Genomic DNA, 26,955 nt, shown 5'->3' with positions numbered 1-26,955 from the left:
TTTAAAAGAATATCTTTTCTCTTGCATAAAAATTTAAATAAAAATTCATTTAACTTACGTTTAAAGAAATATTTTTTTATTATTGATTTAATGTTATTTTTATATTATAATTATGACGTAATGTTATCTTTATATGTTAAAATTGAAGAGACAGAAAATTATGAAGAAGTGGACAAAATAGTAATCAAAATAAAGGTGAAAATTGAAGATTAGAAATAAAAGTTTCTTGTGTGTGTGTATATATATATATAATGGAAATGGATTGATTATCCAAATTCATCAGGGGCATGACAAATTGACAATCAATGGAATTGGTATACATTGTGATGGTGTAATCTTATAAAGAAGGATCCAGATTCTTTTCAGTTCATGCGAAAACTGGACGTCTAGTCATTTTTTCGCTTAAACGAAAATAGGTTATTTTCGCTTAAAATCATGGAAAAATGACTTAAGTCAATTTTCATAAAACAAATGGCTTAAGCGAAAAATGGACAGAGAGTTTTAATTTTCACTCAATTTTCTCTTCTCTTTTCTCCTAAACATAACATTTTCTCCTCAACAATATTCTGGTACTCTACCGGTTATTACTTACAACAAAACCAGTATACTTGCCGTGTTTGAAGGAAAATAAACCAACACTCTTATACTTAACTCTTCTCTTACCCTCCAAACTCTCTTCAACCTCATACCTAACTCCTCTCCTCCTCTTCTCATTCTCACATTACCAAATACCTATCTCTCCTTTTTTTCTCTATACTCAACTCTTCAATTTCCTCTTCTTCCACCGTCACTACTATATCACCCGCTCTCCTTGTCTATATCCATTCTTAATCCTCTATTTTCTCTACAATCAACTCTTCACTTTCTTCTTCCTCCACTACCAAATTTTTTTTACATAAAATTAGCTTAAGTTAATTTTTCTGGCTTAAGCGAATTGTGTATTCGCTTAAGTGAATTATTTTATCTTAAGTGAATTTTGTGTGTTTGAAGATATGAAGGCTGAGTGTAGAGAAAAAAGATGATTAAGAATGGATGTAGACAAGGAGAGCGGATGATATAGTAGTGACGATGGAAGAAGAGGAAATTGAAGAGTTGAGTATAGAGAAAAAAGAAAGAGATAGGTATTTGGTGATGTGAGAATGAGAATAGGAAGAGAGGAGTTAGGTATGAGGTTGAAGGAAAAGAAAGTTAGGAGAGAAAGAGAAGAACTAAGTATAAGAGTATATATTGGTTCTGTTGCAAGTAATAACCAGTAGAGTACCAGAATATTGTTGAGGAGAAAGTCTTATGTTTAGGGGAAAGGAGAAGAGAAAATTGAGTGAAAATTAAAACTCGCTGTCCATTTTTCGCTTAAGCCTATTATTTTCACTTAATCCTATTATTTTCGCTTAAGCTATTTTTCGCTTAAGCCATTTTTATTTTTTTAAGCCATTTGTTTTATGAAAATTGGCTTAAGCCATTTTGTCATAATTTTAAGCGAAAATAACCCATTTTCGTTTAAGCAAATTTTTTCGCTTAAGCGAAAAAACGACTAAAAGCTCTTTTTAAATTGAGATGTTTCTATAGAATATGCAACGAACAAAGGAAGTGAAGCTATTGGGTTAGAGGGGAGTGTAATGGAAAGAAATGTACAAGCACTACCCAAAATTGTGAGGATTCCTCAATGGCATCATGACAAGGGATTGATGAGTCCACCAGATCCTCTCCTAGAGCATCTTGAAATCCAACTATGGATCCTTTACAACATAACACACCATTTCCTTCAAAATTCACAGCTTGATTGAGCTCATAATGTTGTTTTACTCCATCTGAATTCTAGGGACCCAAACTAGATCTGCCTGGTTCAATCCTGATAATTCAGATGCTGGTGAAGCTGCTGCCATAGGTACACATGCCTCAGTCAAGTCACCAACTCTCACCTTGCAATATTAACACATCAGTTTTTCTTCTCGTACCAGTTTTATGGAAATATCAGTGATAAAAATTATAAGAGATAAGAAATTTAGAAAGGAAAATATGAATCATATGAAATATGTTGGCTTGAAATCTAGTTCTCAAAAGGAAACATTATCCTTGACCCATGTGGAAAACATTGGAAGCCAATGAAATTTATGTAGTCACCCAAGTAAAAGTTATCATGTCAAAGGATATATAATCACTGCCAAACAAAAGAAAGGCCTTCCCACCAATTTCTTTCCAAGACATTTTTATAGTGCGCAAGAGAAACATGTTGAAAACAATAATATTCAAAGAGAACCAGAAGAAGAATCTATGGCTATATTCCAAGCAGGTCCAAGGGAGGAAACCATTGTGTCTACAATTAAAATAGATTTTGGTAGATTAAGTATTGTATTAAATTCTGGCAAAATCCACATTTCAGCTTAAAGCCTAGACACATCAATATTTTCAGCTACCTGCAGCGGTTTCATCATATCTAATTCATCGTATTCAGAGTGGCTGACTGCTTCTTGAAATTGTAGCTCCATGGAACCTCTAATGCTCTGACTAAACAGCACTACATGATCAAACATCATGCCAAGACCTTTCAGAAGCATAGAGCAGTAAACTAGTGTGCATGGTTGTTGCAACTTGCAAGCTCCAACCATCAGGACAGAAGGACAAGAGAGAAAATTGTCAGTACCTCTGCATATTCCTAAATGGCATCTGTTGCACCTGCTTTAGATCTAAAAGATGCTCAAGATATTTTTCTCTGGCATAGATTGGAATCTGTGAAATTGCATCATAATGTAAGCAATTAAACTATGAGAAAGAAGAACATTAAAAAAATTATAAGGGTAAATAAATCATATAGTTAAAAAAATTGTCAGCCAAGCCCCCCTTCGCAATTATTGAACCTAGCAAGTACAAGCTCCAATGCATTAGATACCCTTTTCCTATGTGAGCACAAATTTGGAGAAAGGGGTGTATGTTTTCGGGGAGAGACTAGGAATTATATATAAAATGACATTCTTGAAGCTTCCCAAGATATCGGGGTCTATAGGCATTCATTTTAGAAACAAATCTATTCATATCATTGTTTCTGTTCATTCCAGAAATCCTTCAATTTTCCCTCTTAAGTCACAACCATGCACCCAATTGGGAGAGCCATGGAAGAGCTAGGAAAGAGATTCTGATTCTTAAGTCATAACTGAAAATCTAGATGTTCTGCAATACATACAACTGCACTACTCTCAAATTCATAGGATAGTAAATCCCATTTCAAAAGTATCCATGATCCACAGTTTTCAGCTATCAATTAAAATTAAGCCATGCAACTTTCTCATCCCTCAATGCTCACACTTGTACAATCGTTACAGAATGCCTCCGCCATATGAACTTGTTAAACCAATATAATAATTGCTAAACTAATACAGCAGACTATGTGATAACACTAACAATTATGACAATATCAAGAACATAAATTGTGTTTAAAAAGATAATAAAGTAAAAAACCAAGAAATTCTTACAGGACTAACTTTAATTAACTTAAATATGGAGGCAATTTAGACAGTCACAGCCAAGAAAGTATGAGTGTGTTCAATCCTAAGTCATTGATGATTTCGTGAGCACCAAAAACATCATGCGTTGTACTTGTCTTTACCCGTACCCAATTCAATGGCCTACATCTTAAACAAATGGAATGCTTGCCACCTAGATAATGATGGAACAATGAAAGCTCCTTCGTTTTCAAAGAAACTTTCCAATACACAAGTTTGCAAACTTATCCTGTGTCTAACACCACTTGATAGTGTCGGCACTTGCTTGTTATCTAAATAAAACATGCAAATAGAATTTCTATAGATTCGAGACATAACATGTGAACAACGATGATTCTTCTGTTTGGTAAGACTAAGGTCACGCACCTTCAACTCAAGGAAATGTTAGAACAAGCATGGAGTATTTTTAAAAGAAAAAGGTTAGCAACATAACTTCTAACACACTTTTTTTATTATTTGATTAAAATTTATTGAAAATTAAAAAATATAAGAGAAAAATATTAATATAAAAGTGAAATGAAATCTATATAATTTTTTTAGTTTTTAATAAATTTTAATCAATAATAAAATGTGTTAATAAGATGTGTTACAAAAAGTGTGTCAGAGAATATTATTATCACTTTTTTAAAAAATACATATTTTTTCGCTCAAAATAATTTGACTACACATGTCTATTGAAGTGACATAGTATTATAGGAAAAAAACTTGCGGCCAGCAACAAAAGAAAGAAATAAAAATATCAAGCAAGATGGTAGGTACCTTAAAAGCTTTGGGCAATAAGGTAGTGACTCGAACACAGTGGTCGTTGTCGTTGCTCACCTTAATTACTTACATCAAAAGGGAAACATTCCACAGGGTACTTCTAAATACAAATAAAATGTTAAAAAAAATTAATCTGATTTGATTTTATCTAATCTAATACTATTATATAAAACAAGGTTTTTTTTTGTTGTAAATAAGTTCCATTTCATGTACTATTGTTACACTTGTTTTCTAATTCCAAAATTATAAATCATATAATATTTTAAAAAATTTACTAAGTTACATATTTATAGTTTACTAAAATTCCCTAAGAGATTCAAGACAATTACCAATAACAAGATAGTTTTTGTTCATATAATACTAAAAAGAAAATTTTTATTTGCATATTATTATACAATCGCGTTATATGTGTCATAAATTTAATATAATTAAATATATTACTATTCTGTAAAACTAGGTTTCAGCAAACATATTCCATGCCATGTATCCCCCCTACAAAATATTTTTTCCCTCCAAAAATTAAATTATTTGTTTTAATTTATATTTTTGTAATCTCCTAAGTATCCTAAATGACACTAAGATAACCAGGAAAAATAAGGTAATTAAGGAAATCTTTATTGATATATTTATAATATGTTAATTAATCATATTACATGTTTAAAATGAAGTCAAATAATTCATTTTTCATAGTTAAATGTGAATTAATCACATTATATCCATTTATGTAATCTAATCTAAAATTATTTTAAACAAATGTCTTTGTGAGCACTGTCCCGTTGATGATAAATCTAGTCTCTAAATTTGATATAATGAAATTGTATAGTTTGATATATTTTTGTGTATGCATGCAAGTGTATAAAAGATGCGTTGAAATTGAATAGAATAAAAGGATGATGGCATGCGACAAAATTACAGAGGTGTCATTTCATGCGAAGCTAAACGTAATGGCACATTCCATATGTATCCCCATGTGGACTATACTCTTTTTAGATGGCATTGATCCAAGGTGTCACATAGTCCAGTGCTTTATGAACGTCAAACGCAGGCATAACCAAAACATCCTCAAATCAGTATATTGCTGTTTGAACAAAAAAAAGTAGATTACTGTTTTTTCTTTCTTTCTTTAAGTCGTTTTTCTCTACTATTAAATATTTTATATTTTAACCATTCAACAACCTTTATTGAGAGTTCTAGTTTGTAACTTTCCCACATCGAATATACCCAAGTGCGGATACAAGCACAAAAGAACATAATAGAATGTAGCACCAAGAGAGGAGAGGAACAGAGGTATTATGGAACAGAGGTATTATGGGTACAGATCAAACATCATTCTTTTATTTGAGTAAAATACTGTTTAGCCATCATTCTATGAACTTCATTCGTAATACAAGTACATTACATAATTATTTACGAATGTTAAATGTTAAGTACATAGGCAACCATGTCCATACAGAAGGCTCATTTTCAGTGAGAATTGGCTGGCGCAAATTTAAGTGAAATACTATTAACACAATGGCGTTCGTCAGTGGGTGTTGGAAATCCTTCACCTTTAAACACGTGACCAAGATGTCCCCCACAAGCAGCACATGTAATTTCTGTCCTCATCCCATCAGGGTCCGGCTGATGATACATGACAATGTTATCAATTTTGTTTAAACTCAATTGTTGACATAATTTAAGATATGATTAATGTTAAGCAATGTTTTAAGATACTTGTTAAGGATTCAAAATAAAAGTATCAAATAGAAAACAAAGATTTTTATGTTTCCAAGTCCCAATATATTAAATATCATACTTTTCATTAAATTTTTTTTTAATTCCTTAACAAATGTCTTAACTAAGAAGAAGTGAACTTACATTGCGATTTATGGCTCCGGGAAGACCCTCATAGAAGGCTGGCCAACCACAACCAGAATTAAATTTTGTTATGGACTTGTAGAGAGGAGTTCCACAACCTGCACAGTTGTAAATTCCCTCACCAAAGAACTTGTCATACTCGCCTGTTCCAGGGAACCTGAACAATACCAAACCATTTTCTTATAACAGAAACAAAAATTCCAATCTTGATTAAAACTAATTACCATCATTGATGATTAGTTCACGTTCACAAACTAACTCTACTGTGTGAATTTATTGCTCAGAAAATCTAGAACCACCATTTCACCCAAAAATTCTGACCAGACTCAAAATTCCTGGGAGACTTATCCACTCTGTGCACCATTTTCACGCCTCAGTTTTTCTCTGAACATCTCTAAGCATTCAAAGTGCCGAGAATCACATATGGGAAATTAGTAAAAGAACATCTGGCGAGGGTGATCACAATAAAGAACCAACACAGCCTGTCTCTACAGCAACCACACAAGCAAATGAACACACTCGAGAGGCGTTTACTTTGTAGCCTACCCGGATGTAGTGTGTATTTCAAAACACGTTGAAAAGCCGATAAGCATGGATCCAACACAAAGACTACAACCAAAAGCATTGAAGTAAATGTAAACCCATATTTATTCGAACGTGATTCCAAACACACTATTTCTACTTGTACTCCAATAAGATACAACAACAAATTACACATGGCCTCTAACTACTAACTCATTCCTAAAAGCTAATTACGAAGAATTGCCCAAGCCTTTATAATTTATATCTGCGGTCAACGAGGGATCTCAAAACACTCAGATCATAACAGTTAATAAGTATAGACCACACTTATGTGTGGTTTATTTGCAGCCATTACTCAATAACATAGTTTAAACGGTACATCAGTAACAGGAAGGGAGAAAATGAATTCGCAAAATGAAACCTTCCTTTTATATGACTGAGGGGAGAAAAAAAAATCCATATTTTCACGATTCCGTTCTATTCTTTAAAATTAAATAAATGGAAATTACGGCAAAGAAAATCAACAATCGCAGAAACTTGGCCAAATACAAAAACAAAAAAATTGAAAGCAGCGAAGCAGTTTGGAAGCTTAAATTATTAAGTAAGAGAGTTACTCGGTGCCCTTTTGCCTGAGAATTCGAAACTGTTCAGGCGAGAGAATTGCACGCCACTCTTCGTCGGATTTGTGGAGAGAGCGAGATGCGGCCATGGCAACAATTCCACTGTGAAAAGGACGTTTGGAGTGGTGAGTGGATGAGGCAGAAAGGAGGAGAGTGTGAGTCTTGGGCTTTGATGGGAAAATGGTGGGATGAGTTGAGATAATGGGTATGGATTTGGAAGAACAAAGGGGCATTGAAAAAGTGGTTCTCAGAACATTGAAGCCCATGGCGATGATGCCTACTATTCTGTTAACCCTCAGTTTTTAGATTATCACAATCACCCTTTATTTACCTCGTCTCTTTCTTTACTAGGGTCGGTTATTATTTCGAAATCCATTTTGTTTATTTTATGGTTGTGTTTCATTATTAAAAATAATAATGTTTATCATAAAACTATTTTTCATTTTTTTAATTTAAATTATTTTATTAATTTTAAATTTTTAAATTAAAAAATAATATTAATAAGAACATTATTTTTATTATCCTAATAGTTTTATATTATTTGTAAAAATTATCAATTTCCATATTTTAAATAATTAAAAAATATTGATATTTTTATTAAAACACATTTATTATATTAAAAAGACAATAAATCTTTTTAAAATAAAAATTAAATATTTTTTATATACTTAAGTTTAAGACTGAAGTTAATTAAATTGATAATTTTTAAAATAATAAATGTTTTGTTATAAATATTATCAATTATTAATTTTCATAAGTTGTTATCTAAAGAGTTTTGATGCTTCTTGTTATAGGTATTTTATAATTTTTTTTACTTTTAATAAATAGAATTATGGGATTCGTGAATTATAATTAATAAGGGAAGAAGTAAAATTTCAAAATTAAAATGTTAATAATAAATTTTAGTTCAGTGGTATTGAAAGATGGTTAATTTGGCATCTTATAAAATTTTAAAAATAATATAATTAAATATTTGTTATTATTTTTATTAATATATAATTATTAAATATCTAAATATAAAATAATCAAATAAAGTATATGAATTGTTTGATATAGAATGATTTTATTAAACCAAAATATCATTATTAAAAAGGTTAAAATGTATTTTGTTCATTTATTTGAGTATTTAAGTGAGACAGCAATAAGTAAGAGTATTACTAAAAAAAAGAAAAGAATGAATACTTTTTATTTTAAATAAAAAGTAAATAACAGACTATGATATTCACAAAGAAAATATATAGTATGAGATGGAGGACAAGGTTTTCAAGTTTCAAACATTAATTTCACATTACAAGGCTTAGACTATATTTAGTCTAATTTAATGAAAAGTTAATAAAAATTTAAAAGATATTTTTTAATTGAAAATTATTAAATTAAAAAATTAAATATTAAACTAATTAATAAATATAAAATGGCATACGTGCGCGTGTTCATATGATATATAGATAGATATAGCTAGCTTTAAAAATATTATATCTTTTAGGAATGAAAATTTAAATATAATTTTTATAAACATGTGAATTAAAATGTTTTAAATAACTAATATTAATAATATCAAATATATTCCCACATGCATATTTATTTATATTTTTGGTAAACTACATGCATATTTCTTTTGAAATGAAGGTGGAGGTGGATGTGAGACCATTCAAATTAAAATAGATTGATAATATCTATTTTTATATTATTATTATTATATTTAATTAATTTCAATTTTAAATTATCACTAGCTTAAAACATTAGAACAAACAAATATCTTAAATAGTCAAATTTAAATAATTTCATACTAATTAATACATGTATTAGATGGTTATGATAAGTGCTAGTATGATATATATGACGAAAGATGACAAAAGGTAAGAATGACAGTGTTTTGAAATGTTTTTGATCTTCGTTACTATTCAGCAAAGGATCATCAAATATTTATATACAATGATTTTCCTAAATACAGCTCATACTCTTCTAGAATTCTAATAGCAGAAAGGACAAAATAACAGAATATTGTACAAGTTTGTTACAGAAAGAAAATTGTGCAAGATTGTTGCAGAAAGAATATTGTACAAGTTTGTTAGCCTCCCTCAAACAGGAGAGGAGTGTCAACCATCTCTAGCTTGGACAAGTTTGCATGGAATAGCTGAGGAGGAAGAGCTTTAGTGAAGATATCAGCAAGTTGTCGAGATGATGGAACTGGTAGAAGTTTCATTAAACCTGCTTGTGCCTTTTCTCGAACCAAATGACAATCTATCTCCAAGTGTTTCATTCTTTCATGAAATACGGGATTTGCAGCAATGTGTAAAGCACTCTGATTATCACAATAAAGTGCTGCTGACTTAGAACACTGAATTTTGAGATCATTGAGAAGGTAAGTTAACCATTGCAACTCACAGGTGCTAGTAGCAAGGGCTTTATACTCTGCTTCGGAGGAAGAACGAGACACAGTATTCTATTTTTTGGTTTTCCAGGAAATTAAAGAGTTCCCTATGAAGAAACAATACCCTGTGACTAAACGACGTGTGGAGACGCAAGTTGCTCAATCGGCATCAGTAAACCCAATTAGGTGGATAGGAGAATTCTGTTTGAAGTAGAGCCCCTTGTTTGGACAGCCTTTCAAGTATTTAAGAACTCTTTTTGCAGCACCTAAATGAGACTTTGTAGGATTTGCCATGAACTTACTTAATTGCTGAGTTGCAAAAACGATGTCTAGACGAGTCGTTGTGAGGTAAATCAAACGACTAACAAGGCACCTATAGGATAGGGGATCATCAAGTAATTCACTCGAATTATCCTATTTTAAACGAAGAGAGCTATCCATAGGTGTGGAACTCGGTTTACAACCCAATAATCCTGAATCTGAAAGTAACTCAAGGCAGTATTTTCGTTGAGATACAAAGATGCCATCATCAGACCTGCTTACTTCTAATCCCAAAAAATATTTGAGTTCCCCCAAATCTTTAATTCAAAAATTGGATTGAAGTGTATGCTTGAGCTTTGTTATTTCAGTGAAAGAGTTGTCAATTAAAACAATATCATCAACGTATATCAGTAAAGCAGTAAATTCTCCTTTTTCATGCTTGATAAACAAGTTGTGATCAGCATGTGATTGTGAATAACCAGATGAGAAAAGAAGGTTAGATAGTTTTTCATACCATTTTTGACTTGCTTGTTTGAGCCCATAGAGAGATTTCTTGAGCTTGCAACACTGTGAGGATTCATGCCCATATAGACCTTGAGGAATCTTCATGTAAACCTCCTCGGACAAGTCACCGTGTAGAAAGGCATTACTAACATCCAGTTGCTACAATTGCCAATTGTTTATAGAAGTTAGGGCAAGGATAACTTGTATGGTAGCCATTTTAATCACTGGAGAAAAAGTCTCGAAGAAGTATATCCCTTTAACTTGAGAGAATCCTTTCACAATGAGCCTCACCTTATATCTCTCCACATTCCCATCTGGTTTCCTTTTGACTTTGTAAACCCATTTACATCCTATGGGCTTGACATTCTTAAGAGTTTCCACAATTTCCCAAGTTTTGTTCAGCTTTAAAGCCTCAATTTCATCCTTCATGGATTCTTTCCAACACGACTTCAAAATTGCTTCTTGATAGCTTCGGGGCTCAATCTCAGAAGTTAGGTTCATGATATAATGACACTCAGACTCAGTAATGGAAGAAAGAACAGATTGAATAGGATACCTGCACGTTGACGATGATTGATTTGGTTTGGTCTCTATGTTGTAGCAAACAAAATTCGCAAGTTGAACATTGGGTTTAGAGCCACGAATGGTTCGTCTTGGTATGAAAGGAATATGGCTTAGATGAGGTGATAAAGAGATATGTGGCGAGATTGACTAGGATGGAGAGGTTGATGGCAAAATTTGTGGAGAGGTTGAGGTTGTTGGGGAAGATAAGTTTTGAGATGAAATGAGAGTCTGTGATGGAAGTTGGTCCTGAGGTGTAAAATTGTTGGGATGAGGTGTGAGTTGGAGAGGATCAAAGTCATTGAAGGTCTCTGTTTGTGGAGGAAATAACTTTTCCTTTTCTTGGGCCTCATGTTTGTTGTTAAAAGGAAAATGGGACTCATAAAAGATAACATCTCTAGAGACAAAAATGTCTTTATTTTGTAAGTCTAAAATAACATAGCCTTTTGTACCAAATTAATAACCGAGAAAAACTCCTTCTCTAGACCTAGGATCAAATTTCTGTTTGGGCCCAGTTGTTGATGCATAACATAAAGAACCAAAAACTTTAAGCATGAAAAAATCAGGTTTTTAATTATGCAAAAGTTCATAAGGAATTTGTTTCTTTGTAACTAGAGAAGGTATACGATTAATAAGATAAACTACATGTTTTATTGCATAAGACCAAAAATGTTTGGGCAATTAAGATTGGAACATGAGAACACGTGCCACATTGAGAATATGTTGGTGTTTTCTCTCAACACGCCCATTTTGTTGAGGAGTATAAACACAACTGGTGTGATGTATAATCCCTTTTGAAGTAAAAAAATCTTTAAGAAAAAATTTTGAACCATTATCCGTCCGAATACATTTTATTTTGGAATCAAATTGGTTTTCAATTAAGGAAATAAAATTTTGAACATGTATTTTTACTTCGGATTTTGATTTCAATAAGACAATCCAAGTATATCTACTAAAATCATCCAAGATAGTTAAAAAATATTTCTCACCATGAATTGAGGCCTTAGAAAAAGGTCCCCAAATGTCCATGTGCACCAAATCAAAGTTTTTAAAAGCTCTACTATCACTAAGGCAATAAGACAATTTTCTTTGTTTTGCAAAATGACAAATGTCACAATTTTCATTAATATGTTTTGGAATAAAAGGAAATTGTTCACATAACATATTTAATCGGTTTCCTGAGAGATGTCCTAATCTATAATGCCAAAGGTTGGAGTTTGAGACGGCATTGGTAGCACTTTCATTAATGGAAGGTTTGTTTGGTGAAAGAATCTTGGCTTCTTTGTTGACTTGTAGATGATAGAGACTTTGTTGAAGATTAGCCAAACCAATCATCCCCAATGTACGCTTGTCCTGGATAGTGCAAAAAGAATCATGGAAGATGAGAATATATTTATGAGTCATTATGAGTTTGGATATGGATAAAAGATTAAAATGAAATTTCGGAACAAACAAAACATTATGAATGATAAATTCGGGAGAGAAAATGACTGTTCCGGATATATGGGCAGTAACAATGGACTTATCAGGTAAACTTATTTGTATTGGTTTAGTGTTAGAATAATTTGAAAAATAATTTAGAGAAGATGCAACATGATCTGTTGCTCCTGAATCTATGATCCAGGGGACATTGTGAGTGGTGTAAAAGGTGTTGTGTGTGTTAGTGCAAAAAACAAAGGAGGTACCACTGGACTCAAAAATTTTTTGAGCATTTGGAGTGTTGATGAGATTCACTCTATTAGGTTGAACGAGAAAGTTGGGCCCTGTTACATCATAAGCATTTTTGTTGTTGCTGTGGTTGGAGCAAAGACATTAGGGTTTGATATCGGGTCTAGGTCTATGTGATGGGGCCTCCCTCCTTCTCTGAATCGTTGCCTCCCTCAATTGGTCAATCACAGCTGCGTTGTTGATGGAGGAAGAACCAGAGGCATCGCGGTTGAACTTTGGCCTCCCTGGGTATCAAGGATGGCTAGGGGATAGCCATGCTTTCCCCAACACACGTCAATGGTGTGTCCAAGACGGTGACAGTAGGAGCATTTCTTGTTGGAGACTCCTTTGACAGCAGAAGAAGGACCAGAGCCACGCCCTTTGCCGGAGAAAGAGTGATTAGCTGCGTTCACAAAGGCGTTGGGCTCAGTAGGTGAAGACGAAGCGAGTTGTCGTTCCTGCTGGACAACCATGGAGAAGATGCGGTTGATAGCGGGGAGAGGATACATCAAAAGGATTTGGGAACGCACAACAGAGAAGCGCTCGTCCAAACCTTTAAGGAATCAGATTATGAAATCCTGTTGGTGGTAAGTTTTTGCAGGATACGAGCAAGAAGAAAAGGGTCTGTAGTTATCGAGTTCTTCCTAGAGGGTCTTCAGTGCAGTGTAGAACTCAGAGACAAGGCGAGTTCCTTGAGAAAGTCCATATATTTCTTCCTGGAGCTCTGTGATTCTGAGGAGATCGCCTTGCGAAAAACGTTCGCGAAGGTCATTCCAAATGTCTATGGCACACTAAAAGAAAATAACGCTTTGGGCGATGGAGGGAGTAACCGAGTTGAGTAACCACGACATGATGAGGGTATTGCACCTTTCCCAAGCAGAATAAAGAGGTTCTTCAACCTTAGGAACATGAATGGTGCCTAACAAGAAAGCCATCTTGTTTTTTGAGATTAAAGTCATTTTAATGGCACGAGACCAAGACTGATAGTTTGTGCCGTCAAGGACAAGGGTTATGGAGACAGAGGAGGGTCCTTCACTAGGATGAATGAAGAAGGGACTCGATGGGTTCATGGTAGGATTAGTGGCTTCATTGCCATGGTTTTCTTTCTTAGGACCTTCATTATTGGAGTTCTTTGGACTGTCAGGAGGAGTAGAAGACATTTGGAAGGAATAAGCAGAGCTCCAGGAGGGAGCTCTGATACCATATGACGAAAGATGACAAAAGGTAAGAATGACCGTGTTTTGGAATGTTTTTTTATCTCCGTTACTATTCAGCAAAAGATCATCCAATATTTATATACAATGATTTTCCTAAATACAGCTCACACTCTTCTAGAATTCTAATAGCAGAAAGGACAAAATAACAAATAATAGAGAGAACAAAATAACAGAATATTGTACAAGTTTGTTACAGAAAGAAAATTGTGCAAAATTGTTACAGAAAGAATATTGTACAAGTTTGTTAATATATATTAGTGTACAAGTATATCGACATTTTTTTAAAAATTAATTATTTAAAAATTTGTTCTAAATTTATACATTTTAGAATTAAAATATTCTTCCTGTTTTTTTAAAAACTTTATTTTAATAAGTTTCTTAAAAAGCTAGAAGTCATTTTAAAATAAAAGTCATTAATTTATTAATTGTAACAATTATTAACACCCTAATAGATTAAGACAATTTGTCCAGTGTTTTGAACACTAATTTCAAAATTAATACTTGAAAGCATATTAACCTATAAATATAGATGAATAAAATACTTCATGGCAAATATACTTTGGAAAAGCAAATATGAAAATAACACATTTCAGGCAAGAGACAAAGTCTTGTTGGGGTAGTTCAATCGAAGGGGCTCGCTTACGTGTTTAATTTTCATTGGTTCAAATAAGGCACGTGGCCTCGTAGTAGTGTACGCCCATAACGTCTGAAGGGTACAAGAGTGAATTCAAAGAAGACAAGGGGTAATTTAGTCCAAAGGAGGATTTTTGCTTTCGCACGTGTGCCTGGTGGCCAACCCGAACCCGATTTAGTCGCACGTCTGCATTCCCTTCTTCGTCTCGTCTCCCTCACATCGCACACGCTTTCGCTCTTTCTCACTGTTTCTCAGGTAACAGAAACCCATGTGCACTTTCTTTTTTTTTTCCCCCAGAACACTCACTCTCTCTCTTTTAACTTCTCCATTTTCTGTTTTCCGTTACTTAATTTCAAGGATTCATAGTTTCGCCTATAAAACCGACTACAAATTACCGAAATATATGCCTTTATTTATTTTTTCGACTTTTGATTTGTTTTTCTTCGGTTCCTTCTTTCTTGATTGAATTCACTGTTTCTAACAGGTGAAATTTTGAATATAATTTTTTTTTTAAGTATTATCAGGGATTATGATGGTAAAGAAAGAAAGTCAATTATGTACTATTTACTGCTTACGCCTCTTGATTTCATTCTGTTGAATTCGATTGCTGCCGTTGGAAGAGTTGTGCTTTCTATTTGAGAACGGAATCTCTTATTTCCTTTGTTTACAGTGTTGAATTTTGTAATTTTGAGTTGCTCTGAACATTGTAATCTTCATTTGACATTTTGATACTATCCTATGGGTAAAATTGATTCTTTAGAAACATATTTTTGGTATTAAGCTGTCCAAGTAGTTATAGATTTGAACAGTTTGCTTTGCAGCGGATGCTTCGAAAATTCCATGGAATTGTCATTGAATTTGATTCTAATCCAAAAGGAATTTCAAACATAAAAATTAGAATTAATAGGCCCAATTCTAATTTTGAAGCTTCAAATCCATGCTCAATTTTAGACACCAAATGAACAATTTCAGATATTTGCTGCCGCTTATAATTACTCCAAAAGTAAGGATTATTGTCATCACTAGTTAATTTAAGATTATTCATTTGAGGTTTCAGATTTCTTTGTTTAACTTAGATAAGGATTTTAATTCTTCTTTTTTTATTCAATTTTAATAGCTCATTTCTGCTGCTAGGAATACACATCATGGTATACTTTGTGGTTCACATTGCACTTTATTATATAACTGAGAATGCATATAATATGTCAAAGTGACCCCCCATTAATTTGAAAATTAGGTCATGAGGTAATTGCTATCAATAAGAAAAGAGATAAACTGTAGTCAAGGAGAAGGCTCTTATTGATATAGTTGCTGCTGATCTTTTAGGTTAGTATTTACACCTAAAACTTACCCATTACAATATGCCATTATCTTTTGTGGACATTTGGGCGTACAATTAACACCATGAACCCTCATCTTTACATAAGAAGCTAACAGGCTTACCCTTTGGCTGAATCTGATGTCTATATGTACAGATTTTTTTAATGTTATCTTAATACTGTTTTGGTCAGACCTGTATCTATTGCTGATTCTATTTTAAATATAAAGGACTAACCATTTTGATTTTCAGTGCTCAATTACCCCCCTTTCTTTGTTAGCTGGTATTGTTCACTTGTGACAATTGTAACAACCAGTCTTCTATATGTTTTTCTATTTCGATACTATATTTGTTTTCAACTCTTAGTTCAGGTGAGCTATACATCTCCGTGCACGACAGCTCACTGATATCATTTTGTTACAAAACTGACATGACATATGGACAAGTTAGGATAAAGATGGGCAAATGATTTATTCTGTAGTTCCAATCCCCAGCTAAACAAGGACCCATTATAACATGAACTTGAGGAACTGTGTAAGTCAGCTATTTCAGAAAAAAAAAAAAAATCTAACAGAAACAGAATCTTTGCTTTCAATTAGGCTCATTTGATTTTTTTTATTGTATTTCTTAGTCAGTTAGAACATCCCACAAGTCATAGCAACTATGTCGTTTCTCTTTCATTTTGAAACCTCCTGTGTTTCTGCTTTATCAATTGATTAGCCTTTCTTGCCAACAATATGATGCACATACCTCTATTTCTCTTTGTTAGTCATTTGTCCTTTGTTGCTGATGACATCATGCACCTGCTGGCCTTAATTGCTGGCCATTTCTGTTCAAAGCAAGTGGGCCTTAATTGCCTAGGGAGTGCTATGTGCAAATGATGTCAGAGAGAAAAGATATTGAGGATATGCAATTTTAACAGTTTGGAGAATAGTAGAACATTCAATCAGCACACTGGCTGATTGGGAAAAAAACTAACTTCAATGGTGTCAATTGGTTTGCACCATACTCAAAGGAAACAGGAAGATTAGCCACCTCATACGTAGACCAAAGCAAGTAGATCCCAAATTTTAAGTACGGAATGAAGAAGACTGCATTGTTATGTCATGTCTGTTGAGTTATTGCCCTTGAAATCAATGACACAGTCATGTTCTTGACTCTGCCAAGGACATTTGAGAAGCAATTGTGCACCTATTCCGATTTCCAAGGTCAAGAGTGCTGCTCAAGTATACAAGGCAAAGGTGCAAAGACTGGCAGTAAAGTAGGGAAACAATACATTGCATATGCCAATCAACTGAAGTCCTTATGGCAAGAATTGGATCATAATAGAGTCATACAAACCAAATATCCTGATGATGTAGCTATGATAAAACAACTTCATTGATTAAGATAGAGCCAATTACTTTCTTGTTGGACTTTAATTGTAGTTTGGTCAAGCAAGGATACAGACTCTTGGCAAGTTAAAGGTTCTAGATCTTGATGAAGTTGCGTACATAGTTCCAAGTAAAGAGAATAGGAGAGGGTTGGTGTTTGAACCAAAAATCAGCAGGACTGCTGCCATGGTGGCTAGTGGCAAATCAGCTGCAAATGTTGGAAAAGAACAAGGCATTGAAGGTGGAAAACCTGGTCAATCAAAGACCCAAAACTATCAAGTTGAGAATGGGGTCAGTGAGGGCATCCATAGAATTAGGCTCATTTAATAATTGTAATCCTTAGTCAGCTGGAATATCCACAAATAACGGGATTTAACTTTTAATTCATCCCCTATTCTGCTTTGACTTATCATTTATATAGCTCACCTGTTGATGTATTATTCAATATGAATGAAATCCCTATTTTCTAAGTTCTAAGAGGAAATAATGTCGTACATGCAGTGTTTCTGATAATGATCGTGCAACATTTAGCTTAGAGTCTTCCTCATTCAGGATTTTAAATCCAAATGGAGGATCCTCTGAGTAGAGTTCAGAACCCTAGTTTAAGTAGCCTTTTTACATAATCAGTTGGCGATCCCTTGATATTGTTATTTGAGACTGGGCTGAGCTGAAACTCTGTGCAATGGCTTTGAGATTTGCATGATTTTTAATTAATAAATAGGTCCTTCAAAATCTTTTGTATGTTGCTTCTTTATATTGGTAGTACTGATGTTCTCAATAAGCTCAAAATTATCGTCCCCTTCAATTGAGCTAAGGTAAGAGTACATTTTAAGCTCTGATGGAGAAAACAGCTAATAATCATATAGTTTCAACTTCTTGGACTGATTGTGATTGCTGTTCTTAATAAAGCCTTGTAACTACTAACAATTGTTAATAGGGGACTATTGTTGCTATTGTGTTTAGCTGGGTGCCTCTCGTGTTACTCTAGGTTCTTAGTTTTTACACTAATAAAACAGTTTATTGTGTCTTTCTGAACAGGACTAACTGTTCTTTGTGACATTTTTGTAGTTTGTGATCTGAATGTAATCATGGAGCTGAGTAGCATCAAAGATGCATTTGACCGTGTAGCTAAGAAACAAAAGTTGTCCTCTTCCAAGTCTCAAGAAGTTGTTGACCAGGTGGGGCGTGAAATTGAGCAGGCATTGGCAACAATTCGGTCACCTCATGACCCCTCATCTCCTGTTGGCCAGAAATCCATTCTTACAGAACTTAAGTATAAGCTTAATGATATTGGGCCACTTCAACAGTTGGAAGGATCAAATAAGGAATTGAACATAAGTCTTACCAAGTATCAAAAACTCCTCGAAAAATCATTAAATCCTGACATATCAAAGGCATACAGAAATGTGGAGTTTGATACTCATATTGTCAATCAGATCATTGCAAACCACTTTTACCGTCAAGGCTTATTTGATCTTGGAGATAGCATCATAAATGAGGCTGGAGAGCCTGATGCAACTGCACTAAAATCTCAATTCTTGGAAATGCACCAGATTGTTGGAGCTATGAGGGATAGAAACCTTCAGCCTGCTCTCACATGGGTCTCTTCCCATCGAGAGAAACTTATTCAGATTGGTTCCAACCTTGAGCTTAAGATTCACACACTGCAGTTTGTAGAGGTCCTGCAAAATGGAACCCGAGCTGATGCCTTAAAATATGCCCGAACTTATCTTGCTCCTTTTGCTTCCCTCAACAAGGATGAGTTCCAAAAGCTTATGGGTTGCCTCTTGTATGCAGGAAGGCTAGAGAGCTCCCCTTATTCTGAGTTGATATCCCCAATTCATTGGGAGATGACAACTGAAGAGTTGGCACGGCAGTTCTGCACTCTCTTGGGGCAGTCCTATGAGAACCCACTCAGTGTAGCAGTTGCAGCTGGAGTTGAGGGGTTGCCTACACTGTTAAAGCTTGCAAATGTAATGGCAGCAAAGAAGCAGGAGTGGCAGGAAATGAAACAATTGCCCGTGCCTGTAGAATTGGGTAAGGAATTTCAGTTCCATTCGATTTTTGTTTGCCCTGTGAGTAGGGATCAAGGAAGTGAAGAAAATCCTCCAATGCTGTTGCCATGTCTACATGTCCTTTGCAAGCAATCAATTATGAAGTTATCAAAAAACAGCACCCGAACATTCAAGTGTCCATATTGTCCAGCCGATGCTACAGTTGCACAATGCAGACAGCTGTACTTCTGATGGTGTTTGTGCATTTCTCTCACATATATTTCATTGGTACAATACAGCATTTATAGCTTTGTGGTTGTATATAAATATTATAAAATCTCCTTTACATTTGATAAGACCGAGTGAATAAAAATTGAAAGAACCTGTCTATTACCGGGAGCTCTGATTCCAACATCCCCGTCCCCGTCTTCCCCTCCCCACATTGTCTTGGAATATCCAATTTTACCGACAGTTCTTGCTTTTCCATGTACAGGTGCTTCCATGATCTCAGTGCTATAAATTAGTATCATAAGATGGCGCACAACTACGTATATCTACTGTACTTTTGCGATCGATAAAAATGGTATTGTTCTGCTAATATTCACAGTTGTCTTTGGATCATTGAGTTTTACTTTATGCCATTTTCATATTGGTTCTTGACGGCGGCCATTACCCGAACTATATTTCGGCCAGTTATGTTTTTCAGCACCGAATCATTCGAAGCCTTTGGTTAGTGGCAATGTTTTTTTTTTTACCACATATATTGATAAGCCCTTGCCATTTTGCGGCTCAACGGGTCTCTTTTTTGCCCATTGCGAGAAAATAACTTTTTTATTTTCTCTAAAATTTTAAAGTATATTTACTTTTTCAAAAATAAGTAAATTTAAGCTAAACATACCTAATATTGTTATTCAATACTTAAATAATCTAACAATGTGAATAGCGCTGCATGCATAATTTGCTAGTTTGTGTACCCTAACTTGTATTATCCTTCTTTGCTTACATCACTCCTCATGTGATCTACAAGATAGACGGTGTTGCATTATACGAAAAAGAACTAAACTGGGAACCAATGTATGGAGATTGGGAAAACGACTTAACGCCCCGTGAATGGTGTGTGTGAGTAGATGTTGAACTCGTTTACAATTGTTAACGATTGGACAAGCCAATTTGCAAACATGAGAGATGTGGTTCACATGTCATCAATTTCATTTTATAAAGTCAGGCGAGGAAACGTATCTACTCAAATATTTATTTCGGCCCAGCAAATAAAGTAACCTTGATTTTTTTTTTCTGCTAATTTTGTAAAAGAGAAACAAAAGTACGAAAAACCAACTAAGGAAAACCAATTATTCCGCTGAGTCCTGGAAACAAGAAAGGAGGAGGAGGAGGGTTTGGAGGTGGGTTCCCCTGTCCCTGTCGTACATATTCCTCCAACATTTCTTTGGTGGACCTTGCGGACAAGGGATGAAAATGCGCACCCCAGTCTGCAACAAAGCCTTTAACCAAAACCCATTTCTCGTCCTCACCCATCTTGCTCCATTTCTGTTGGACCTCCTCTTCCCTGAGGCCCATGTACTCGCACAGTTCCCCGAAGAGAAGCTTTCTGCTCTTCTTCATGGCTTCCTCCGCTTGCCCCAAATGCGCGTTGATTTTTGCAGCCTTTGCGGCAAACTCTGATGCGAGTGCTGCGTCGCTGATGCCGTCGCCGCCTCTGCATGAAATTCGGGTCTTGCTTTTATGGGTGAAGAGAGCGACCGGCGAGTTGGAGAAGAAAGGGGGAATCACCTGAATCTTGAGAGCCATTTGTGTGGATTGGATTGGATTGGATTGAGATATTGGTTTTTGGGGGGATGGAATTGGAGATTTCCAACTCCAAGCCAAGCAGCAGGGAAATAGTGAGGGGTAGTATCCTTCCTGTGGTTGTGGATATACAAATATAAATTCGTTTAGCAGCACATAAAAGAAAATTGAGGAGAAAAAATACCTGTTTTCTTTTGTATTTTTTTATGAAAAAATAAAGAGAGAATTGTGCTAAGTTTTTTCTTTATTTAATGGTTAAATTAATCAACAAGTTTTTCAGTTGTTTAAAAAATTTATAATAAATCTCTATATTTCAAAATTTTGTAATTAATTTTTTAGTTACTTCAATTATATTTCTTTATTAAGATCTTGTTAAATACAAAAATTTAACTATTTTTTAATAATTTAAGGACTGAATAATTAATCAATTATTTGAAAAAATTAATTTGTGACTATATTTAATAAAACTTTTAAGTACCTTTTGCAATTAATAGAAAAATAGAATAGATTAAAAAGAGATAGCTTCAAGTAAAATATAATAGAATAAATATTTAAATTCATTATATATATAGGTCTTTTATATAAATAAATAAATAAGGTGATATATTATACATCTCTTCAAATTAAATATATTTACATAAATATTTTAATTTGATATGATAAAAGAAAATTTTATTTTAATTAACTTATATTTTAATTTTGACCATAATTCTTTTTTATTTTTTACATGTTTATGATAAAAATGAATTTTATAATATTTTGACGCAAATTATAAAATTTATAGTATATCTTTATTTAAATAAGTCATTCTCACTTTAGAGTTTTTTACAGCAATATTATAAAAAAAATGCGTAAATAGAATGGAGGTTATTTTAATTACTCAACTGCACTCAAATTTTTTACAACAATTTTAACATAGAACTGAGTTTTGAGTTGCTTTTTTTTTCTTTTTTAATTTTATTTTATGTTTTTATATAATGAAATAAATATTATTATTTAAATTATATTTATATTTTATTAACATAAATATTTATAAATATTTTGTTAGTTATATATAATAAAATAAGTTTTATTATTTAAATTATGTTTATATTTTTATATTATTTAAAAATGAATAAAAATAATAATAATTTTAATTTTAAATGTTTATTAAAATATATTTGACATATTTAAGATAATAAATAATATTTTTAGAAAACAATAATAATTAAATTTTTAAAAACTAATTAAAAGAATTAAATAATAAGTAAATTATTTTAGATAATTTTGAAAAACTAATTAAAATATTTAAATAATAAGTATATTATTTTAGATAATAATGTTAATGCTTAGATTATTTATACTTAAAGAATAATAAATATATTTTTTAAAATTAAATAAATATATAAAATATTATTCTGTTTATTTATTTATTTAAATATGTAATTTTGACTTAATATTTTTAAATATTAGTATGATAAAATGATATTTTGAATAAATTTTATTTGAGAATAAAAAATTTACTTTTTAAAAGTCAATAAAATATTAAATTATAAGTTAATTATTTATAGTTGAGACAAATATTTTGATATTAACGTTTTCATGTTATTAAGGTAACATTGATGAAGACAAAGTGCATTAATAAAGATGATAACAAATTCATAACAACATTAATAATTAATTATCTCTGTAATGGTGGTCAGTTCCACAACGAGGGCGATGTTTATGACGTGGTGGGTTTCGTCGTTGTGGTTGTTGCTCTGAAATTTCAGAATGAACTTGTGGAGGATTTAGATCATCATGAAGGTCTAGTTGTTGAAATGCATTTGATGAATTACCAGGTTCATTAGCAAAATCTGGTTGGTAAAGAGAATGCATATAAGTTTGTAAAAAAAATCCTTCGATGTTGTTGCAAACAAATGTCTTGTCTTAATTATATTTGCTTCTGACGTAATGTTCAAAGGAATTGTTGCAGTCTCGTGATACGACGGAGTGGAAGTCGTACCGATTTCAAATGTGTTGGTAGTCCTTAGTTGTTGCTCGCTCCTCGTTGGATCTTGTAGTAGTAGTGGCACATATAAGAAATAAATGAAATTGACAATGTATCATTCCATGTATAAGCCTTACATTGGATGACCAGTTATTGTCAGCTCACGTCTGTTGTTCCATATCTCGATCTATTGACCATGTCTTGTAATCTAATTTTCATCCTGTCTTCCGCTCATATCAATTTTGTGGAGGTCATTCAAATTATTCGATAGAGAAAAGACTTCTTGGAAGAGACAAAACTGTAATTTGACTCTATCTGTTTTGTGTCATTCAACGATTATAAAACAAAGGATGGTGGTACATGAAGTCCACAGTTGGACATCTTTATACGCTTCCATAGGTATTGATGTTTGCAAGTCTTGATATGGTGCCCATAAAAACTACAAATATATTTAACTTTATTACTTAAGATGATGTATAAAATATAAGAAAATAAATATGAAGAGTTACCTGATTAGCTTAAATGTGATCAAATATTGATCTGTACCCCACAACTTGTGAGGTTTATTTCGAAAGTTTAGTACTCTACCACTGCTCCATCTGCACACAAGAGGGTATATTGGTGAATTACTAGAAATTAACGCAATATATGGCATGCGATATCATGCCCAGGACATTAACAATGATGAGCAACCACCCATTGTTTTGCTACCAACTTCCGTGGCTCTGCACATTTCCCTGTACAATATAGCTAAACAAGCAGAACCCTAACTATATCGTCTTGTTCTTCTAAGATTAGTTAATAAAGCTAAATACATAAGTGATAAGATGTACTTTGTTTCCTGTTTTGTCGGGCATCAAAACACCTCCAATTAAACCTAATATATAAGCCCTACAATAGGCGTGAACTTTTTCTTCATATAGTTTTTCTGGTAATGGCAACATGTTGTCTCTCAGCCACTTCAATTTTAGAATAGAGCCAATAAGTGACTCTTCCTTGACTAGCACGGGACAACGGACGATGCTGGGGACACAACCTAGCGGAGTCAATCAATTCAATCTTGAAGAAAACTAAAACCCTACCAATTTGCTCCATGGTCATGGCAACATACACTTGTTGCAATAAGTTCTTCATTGACAGAAGTAAGGAAGTAGATGCAATAATTAATGCTGGACATATGTACTCGGAGGTTGCAACTAAAGCAATTTAAGATGCACAATCAAACGCGAACACTCATAGAGTCATCATCTTTGACAGAACAAGTACTAGATTTTTAGTCGAAGAAATGCAACATCAGACAGAAATTCGACCTGTAGGAAGATTTATAGTACAGTTAGATGAAATGTGGTGTGATTGTGGCAAGTTTCAAAAAGTTCACATCTCATGCTTGCATGTACTTGCTTCATGCTTACACACACACCACAACTTTGACATCTACATATCTCTCGTGTATACCTTACAACAAGTTTCTAAGATATACGAAGGTCAATTTGGAGAACTCAGACACAAAGACTATTGGCCAACTTACACAGGCCTAACTTTGTGTCCAAATTCAAAATTGAAAAGAACTTCAAAGGGTCGACCCAAGTCCAATAGGATAAGAACAGAGATGGATATTAGAGAACAACAAAGTCAGGCAAAAAATTGTTCTTATTGTCATACTCCTGGTCACACAAGGAAGACATGTCCAAACATTACTCAAGTTTCTAGTTTCTGTCATTGATTTATGTTGTTATTATTTTAAAATTTTCTTAATGTCATTTTTAATTTTATGAATGTCATTGCAACTTTTAAATTTTTAGTATTTGTAATTTATATTAAATATATAATTATATATATAATATATCTACATAGTATTATTTAATTATGTTTATTAATATTAATATTATATTTTTTTAAATAAATAATTATGTATAAATTTTAATAAAGATTAATATCTCAAAATAAATAAATTAACTAGTTATTATTTAATAATTTTACTTATTTTATAAATATATAAAATTAAATAAATTATTATTGTAATTTTTATTTTTTTAAAATATAATTTCTCAATTAATATTAATATCATTTTAAAAATAAAATTATATTAAATAATATAATAAGAAAAATAAAAATATTATTTATTATTTTAAATATGTGAAATCAATTTTAATAAATATTTAAAATTAATATTATTATTCTTTTTATTCATTTTTAAATAATATAAAAATATAAATATAATTCAAATAATAAAACTTATTTTATTATATATAACTAACAAAATATTTATAAATATTTATTTTTATAAAATATAAATATATAAATATAATTTAAATAATAATATTTAATTTATTATATAAAAACATAAAATAAAATAAAAAAATAAAATAAAAAACTCAAAATTCAGTTGTTTGGGAAGCGAATTTTGAGTGCCAAAATTATTGCTCAAAATTTAGGTCTAGTTGGGTAATTAAAATAGCATTTATTTTATTTGAGTATTTTTTTTTTATAATATTACTGTAAAAAACTTCTCACTTTCTAAGTTTATATTTATTTTAAAAAAATGTAATTATCTTTTTTTTTCTTTTTTCTCGCTTCCCACTCTCGTAGTCTCTCTTCCTCACACCCCTCCTTTTCTTACTTGTTATCTCTCCCACTTAATCCTCTTCTCCCCCTCCTTTACTCTACCCAACCTCTTTATACTCTTTCTCTTTCCGCTTTGTCCTTCCTACTCCTCCCTCTTCTACTCTCTTTTATTCCCATCTTTTACTTAAGCAAAATTTTTAATTTTCACTTAAACAAATTTAAATACATTCAACTAAAAATATATTGCAGAATGTAATTTTTACCAAAAATATAGAAAATTTGAATTTTTTTTAACTGTGAGAGAAATCAATTACAATCTATTTTTCTGTACATAAGAAAGTATGTGAAAAATTGATTATAATCAATTTTGGTGTAAGTAAAAAAGTCAATTATAATTGAATTTTACTATACATTTGTACATTAAATTTGCTAAAAAAAGCTGTATGAAAAGATTTTGAATTTAGAGAATAACATGTTTTGCATAGAATGGGTGGCATTCACATGCTAATTGTTTTGTTCCCCAATTTCCATGGATGCATCACTTTATCGAATTTGTTATGCTAATTTCATAATATTTTGCCTATGGTCATTAAAGCATTATTATATATTTTAATTGTATAAATATAAATTTTCATTGAATAATATTTATGGATTATCATCATAATAAATTATAAAGTTAGATTTGGAGTATATATATGTGTCCTTAAATGCAACTTTTTTTTAATATATTATTTATGTAAAAGACTCATGTTATAAACATATTAAGCATAAAAATTAATATATTTGACAAAAAGTGATGAATATATATTTTTTAGTGGGTCAAAGATACTTTTAGAAATGCATCACAAAACACATGTTCATTAATTTGATATCAAAAGTAAAAACAAATAAAAACTTTATTGTTTAACTTTACATCAAATAATTTCTAAGCATGCAATCTCTAAAGTCAATTATAATTGACTTTTTACATAAACAAAAGTTAATTATAATAGTCTTTTTTCATAGTAAAAACATGCATAAGAAGAACAGTCATGATTTAAAATAAAAATTCTAAAATTGATTATGATAAACTATTCTTTTACACAAATTAATTTTAATTAACTTTTATTATATTAAATTAGAACATTTATGTAAATAGGAATGTATGTAATAATCTTTATGTAAAAGACTTTATCTATAAATTTTGTGCATTATATTTTTCAATTTAAAAGGGAAGAAAAGTGCACTAATACAAAAGAATTACATAAATCGAACTTCAACTTATATTTCATTTCATCTTTCTTTATTTAATCTAAATATAGACTAATAGTATTCTGAAAAAATACAGTACAAAAACAAATTTAAAATTTAAATATCCACTTAAAAACTTTAAAATTTATAGAATTATTTAAAAATATTTAAATAATTTAAGAACTTATAA

General features: G+C 32.1%; 3 protein-coding genes across 6 annotated transcripts; 1 reads left to right on the top strand and 2 right to left on the bottom strand.

Moving 5' to 3' along the window:
* Nucleotides 1-5,570: 5,570 nt before the first annotated feature.
* On the bottom strand, nucleotides 5,571-7,578 carry LOC113847268 (peptide methionine sulfoxide reductase B5-like). 2 transcript variants are annotated; one of them, XM_027476261.1, is made up of 3 exons: nucleotides 7,253-7,578; nucleotides 6,117-6,273; nucleotides 5,571-5,879 (listed from the first exon to the last, which is right to left on the bottom strand). In XM_027476261.1, the coding sequence occupies exons 1-3, from the start codon at nucleotides 7,522-7,524 to the stop codon at nucleotides 5,724-5,726; spliced, it is 585 nt and encodes a 194-aa protein (XP_027332062.1). In that variant the 5' UTR covers nucleotides 7,525-7,578; the 3' UTR covers nucleotides 5,571-5,723. The 2 variants fall into 2 exon arrangements, with proteins under 2 accessions (XP_027332062.1, XP_027332069.1); XM_027476268.1 differs by having other exon boundaries at nucleotides 5,590-5,879; nucleotides 7,283-7,543.
* A 7,099-nt stretch (nucleotides 7,579-14,677) lies between these two features.
* On the top strand, nucleotides 14,678-19,935 carry LOC113847779 (protein RMD5 homolog). 3 transcript variants are annotated; one of them, XM_027477071.1, is made up of 3 exons: nucleotides 14,724-14,768; nucleotides 18,273-19,486; nucleotides 19,692-19,935. In XM_027477071.1, the coding sequence occupies exon 2, from the start codon at nucleotides 18,293-18,295 to the stop codon at nucleotides 19,448-19,450; it is 1,158 nt and encodes a 385-aa protein (XP_027332872.1). In that variant the 5' UTR covers nucleotides 14,724-14,768; nucleotides 18,273-18,292; the 3' UTR covers nucleotides 19,451-19,486; nucleotides 19,692-19,935. The 3 variants fall into 3 exon arrangements, with proteins under 3 accessions (XP_027332856.1, XP_027332872.1, XP_027332865.1); XM_027477055.1 differs by having other exon boundaries at nucleotides 14,678-14,768; nucleotides 18,273-19,799; XM_027477064.1 differs by having other exon boundaries at nucleotides 14,760-16,365; nucleotides 18,273-19,786.
* A 289-nt stretch (nucleotides 19,936-20,224) lies between these two features.
* On the bottom strand, nucleotides 20,225-21,104 carry LOC113853094. The gene has a single exon (XM_027483545.1). The coding sequence runs from the start codon at nucleotides 21,002-21,004 to the stop codon at nucleotides 20,534-20,536; it is 471 nt and encodes a 156-aa protein (XP_027339346.1). The 5' UTR covers nucleotides 21,005-21,104; the 3' UTR covers nucleotides 20,225-20,533.
* Nucleotides 21,105-26,955: the final 5,851 nt, after the last annotated feature.

Source organism: Abrus precatorius, unplaced genomic scaffold, assembly GCF_003935025.1.
Source record: "Abrus precatorius isolate BTA unplaced genomic scaffold, Abrus_2018 Scaffold10, whole genome shotgun sequence".
Lineage (NCBI taxonomy): Eukaryota > Viridiplantae > Streptophyta > Magnoliopsida > Fabales > Fabaceae > Abrus > Abrus precatorius.
Note: the sequence above shows the minus strand (reverse complement) of the source record. Positions and strands in the feature narration are given on the sequence as shown.

Bases quoted from the DNA above. Each gene is read 5' to 3' on its own strand.
- LOC113847268 (XM_027476261.1), bottom strand. From the start codon at position 7,524: ATGGGCTTCAATGTTCTGAGAACCACTTTTTCAATGCCCCTTTGTTCT. The intron at 6,274-7,252 runs GTAACTCTCTTA...GGTATTGTTCAG, and splicing joins CTCAGGCAAAAGGGCACCGA to GTTCCCTGGAACAGGCGAGT. The intron at 5,880-6,116 runs GTAAGTTCACTT...ATGTATCATCAG, and splicing joins CCGGAGCCATAAATCGCAAT to CCGGACCCTGATGGGATGAG.
- LOC113847779 (XM_027477071.1), top strand. From the start codon at position 18,293: ATGGAGCTGAGTAGCATCAAAGATGCATTTGACCGTGTAGCTAAGAAA.
- LOC113853094 (XM_027483545.1), bottom strand. From the start codon at position 21,004: ATGGCTCTCAAGATTCAGGTGATTCCCCCTTTCTTCTCCAACTCGCCG.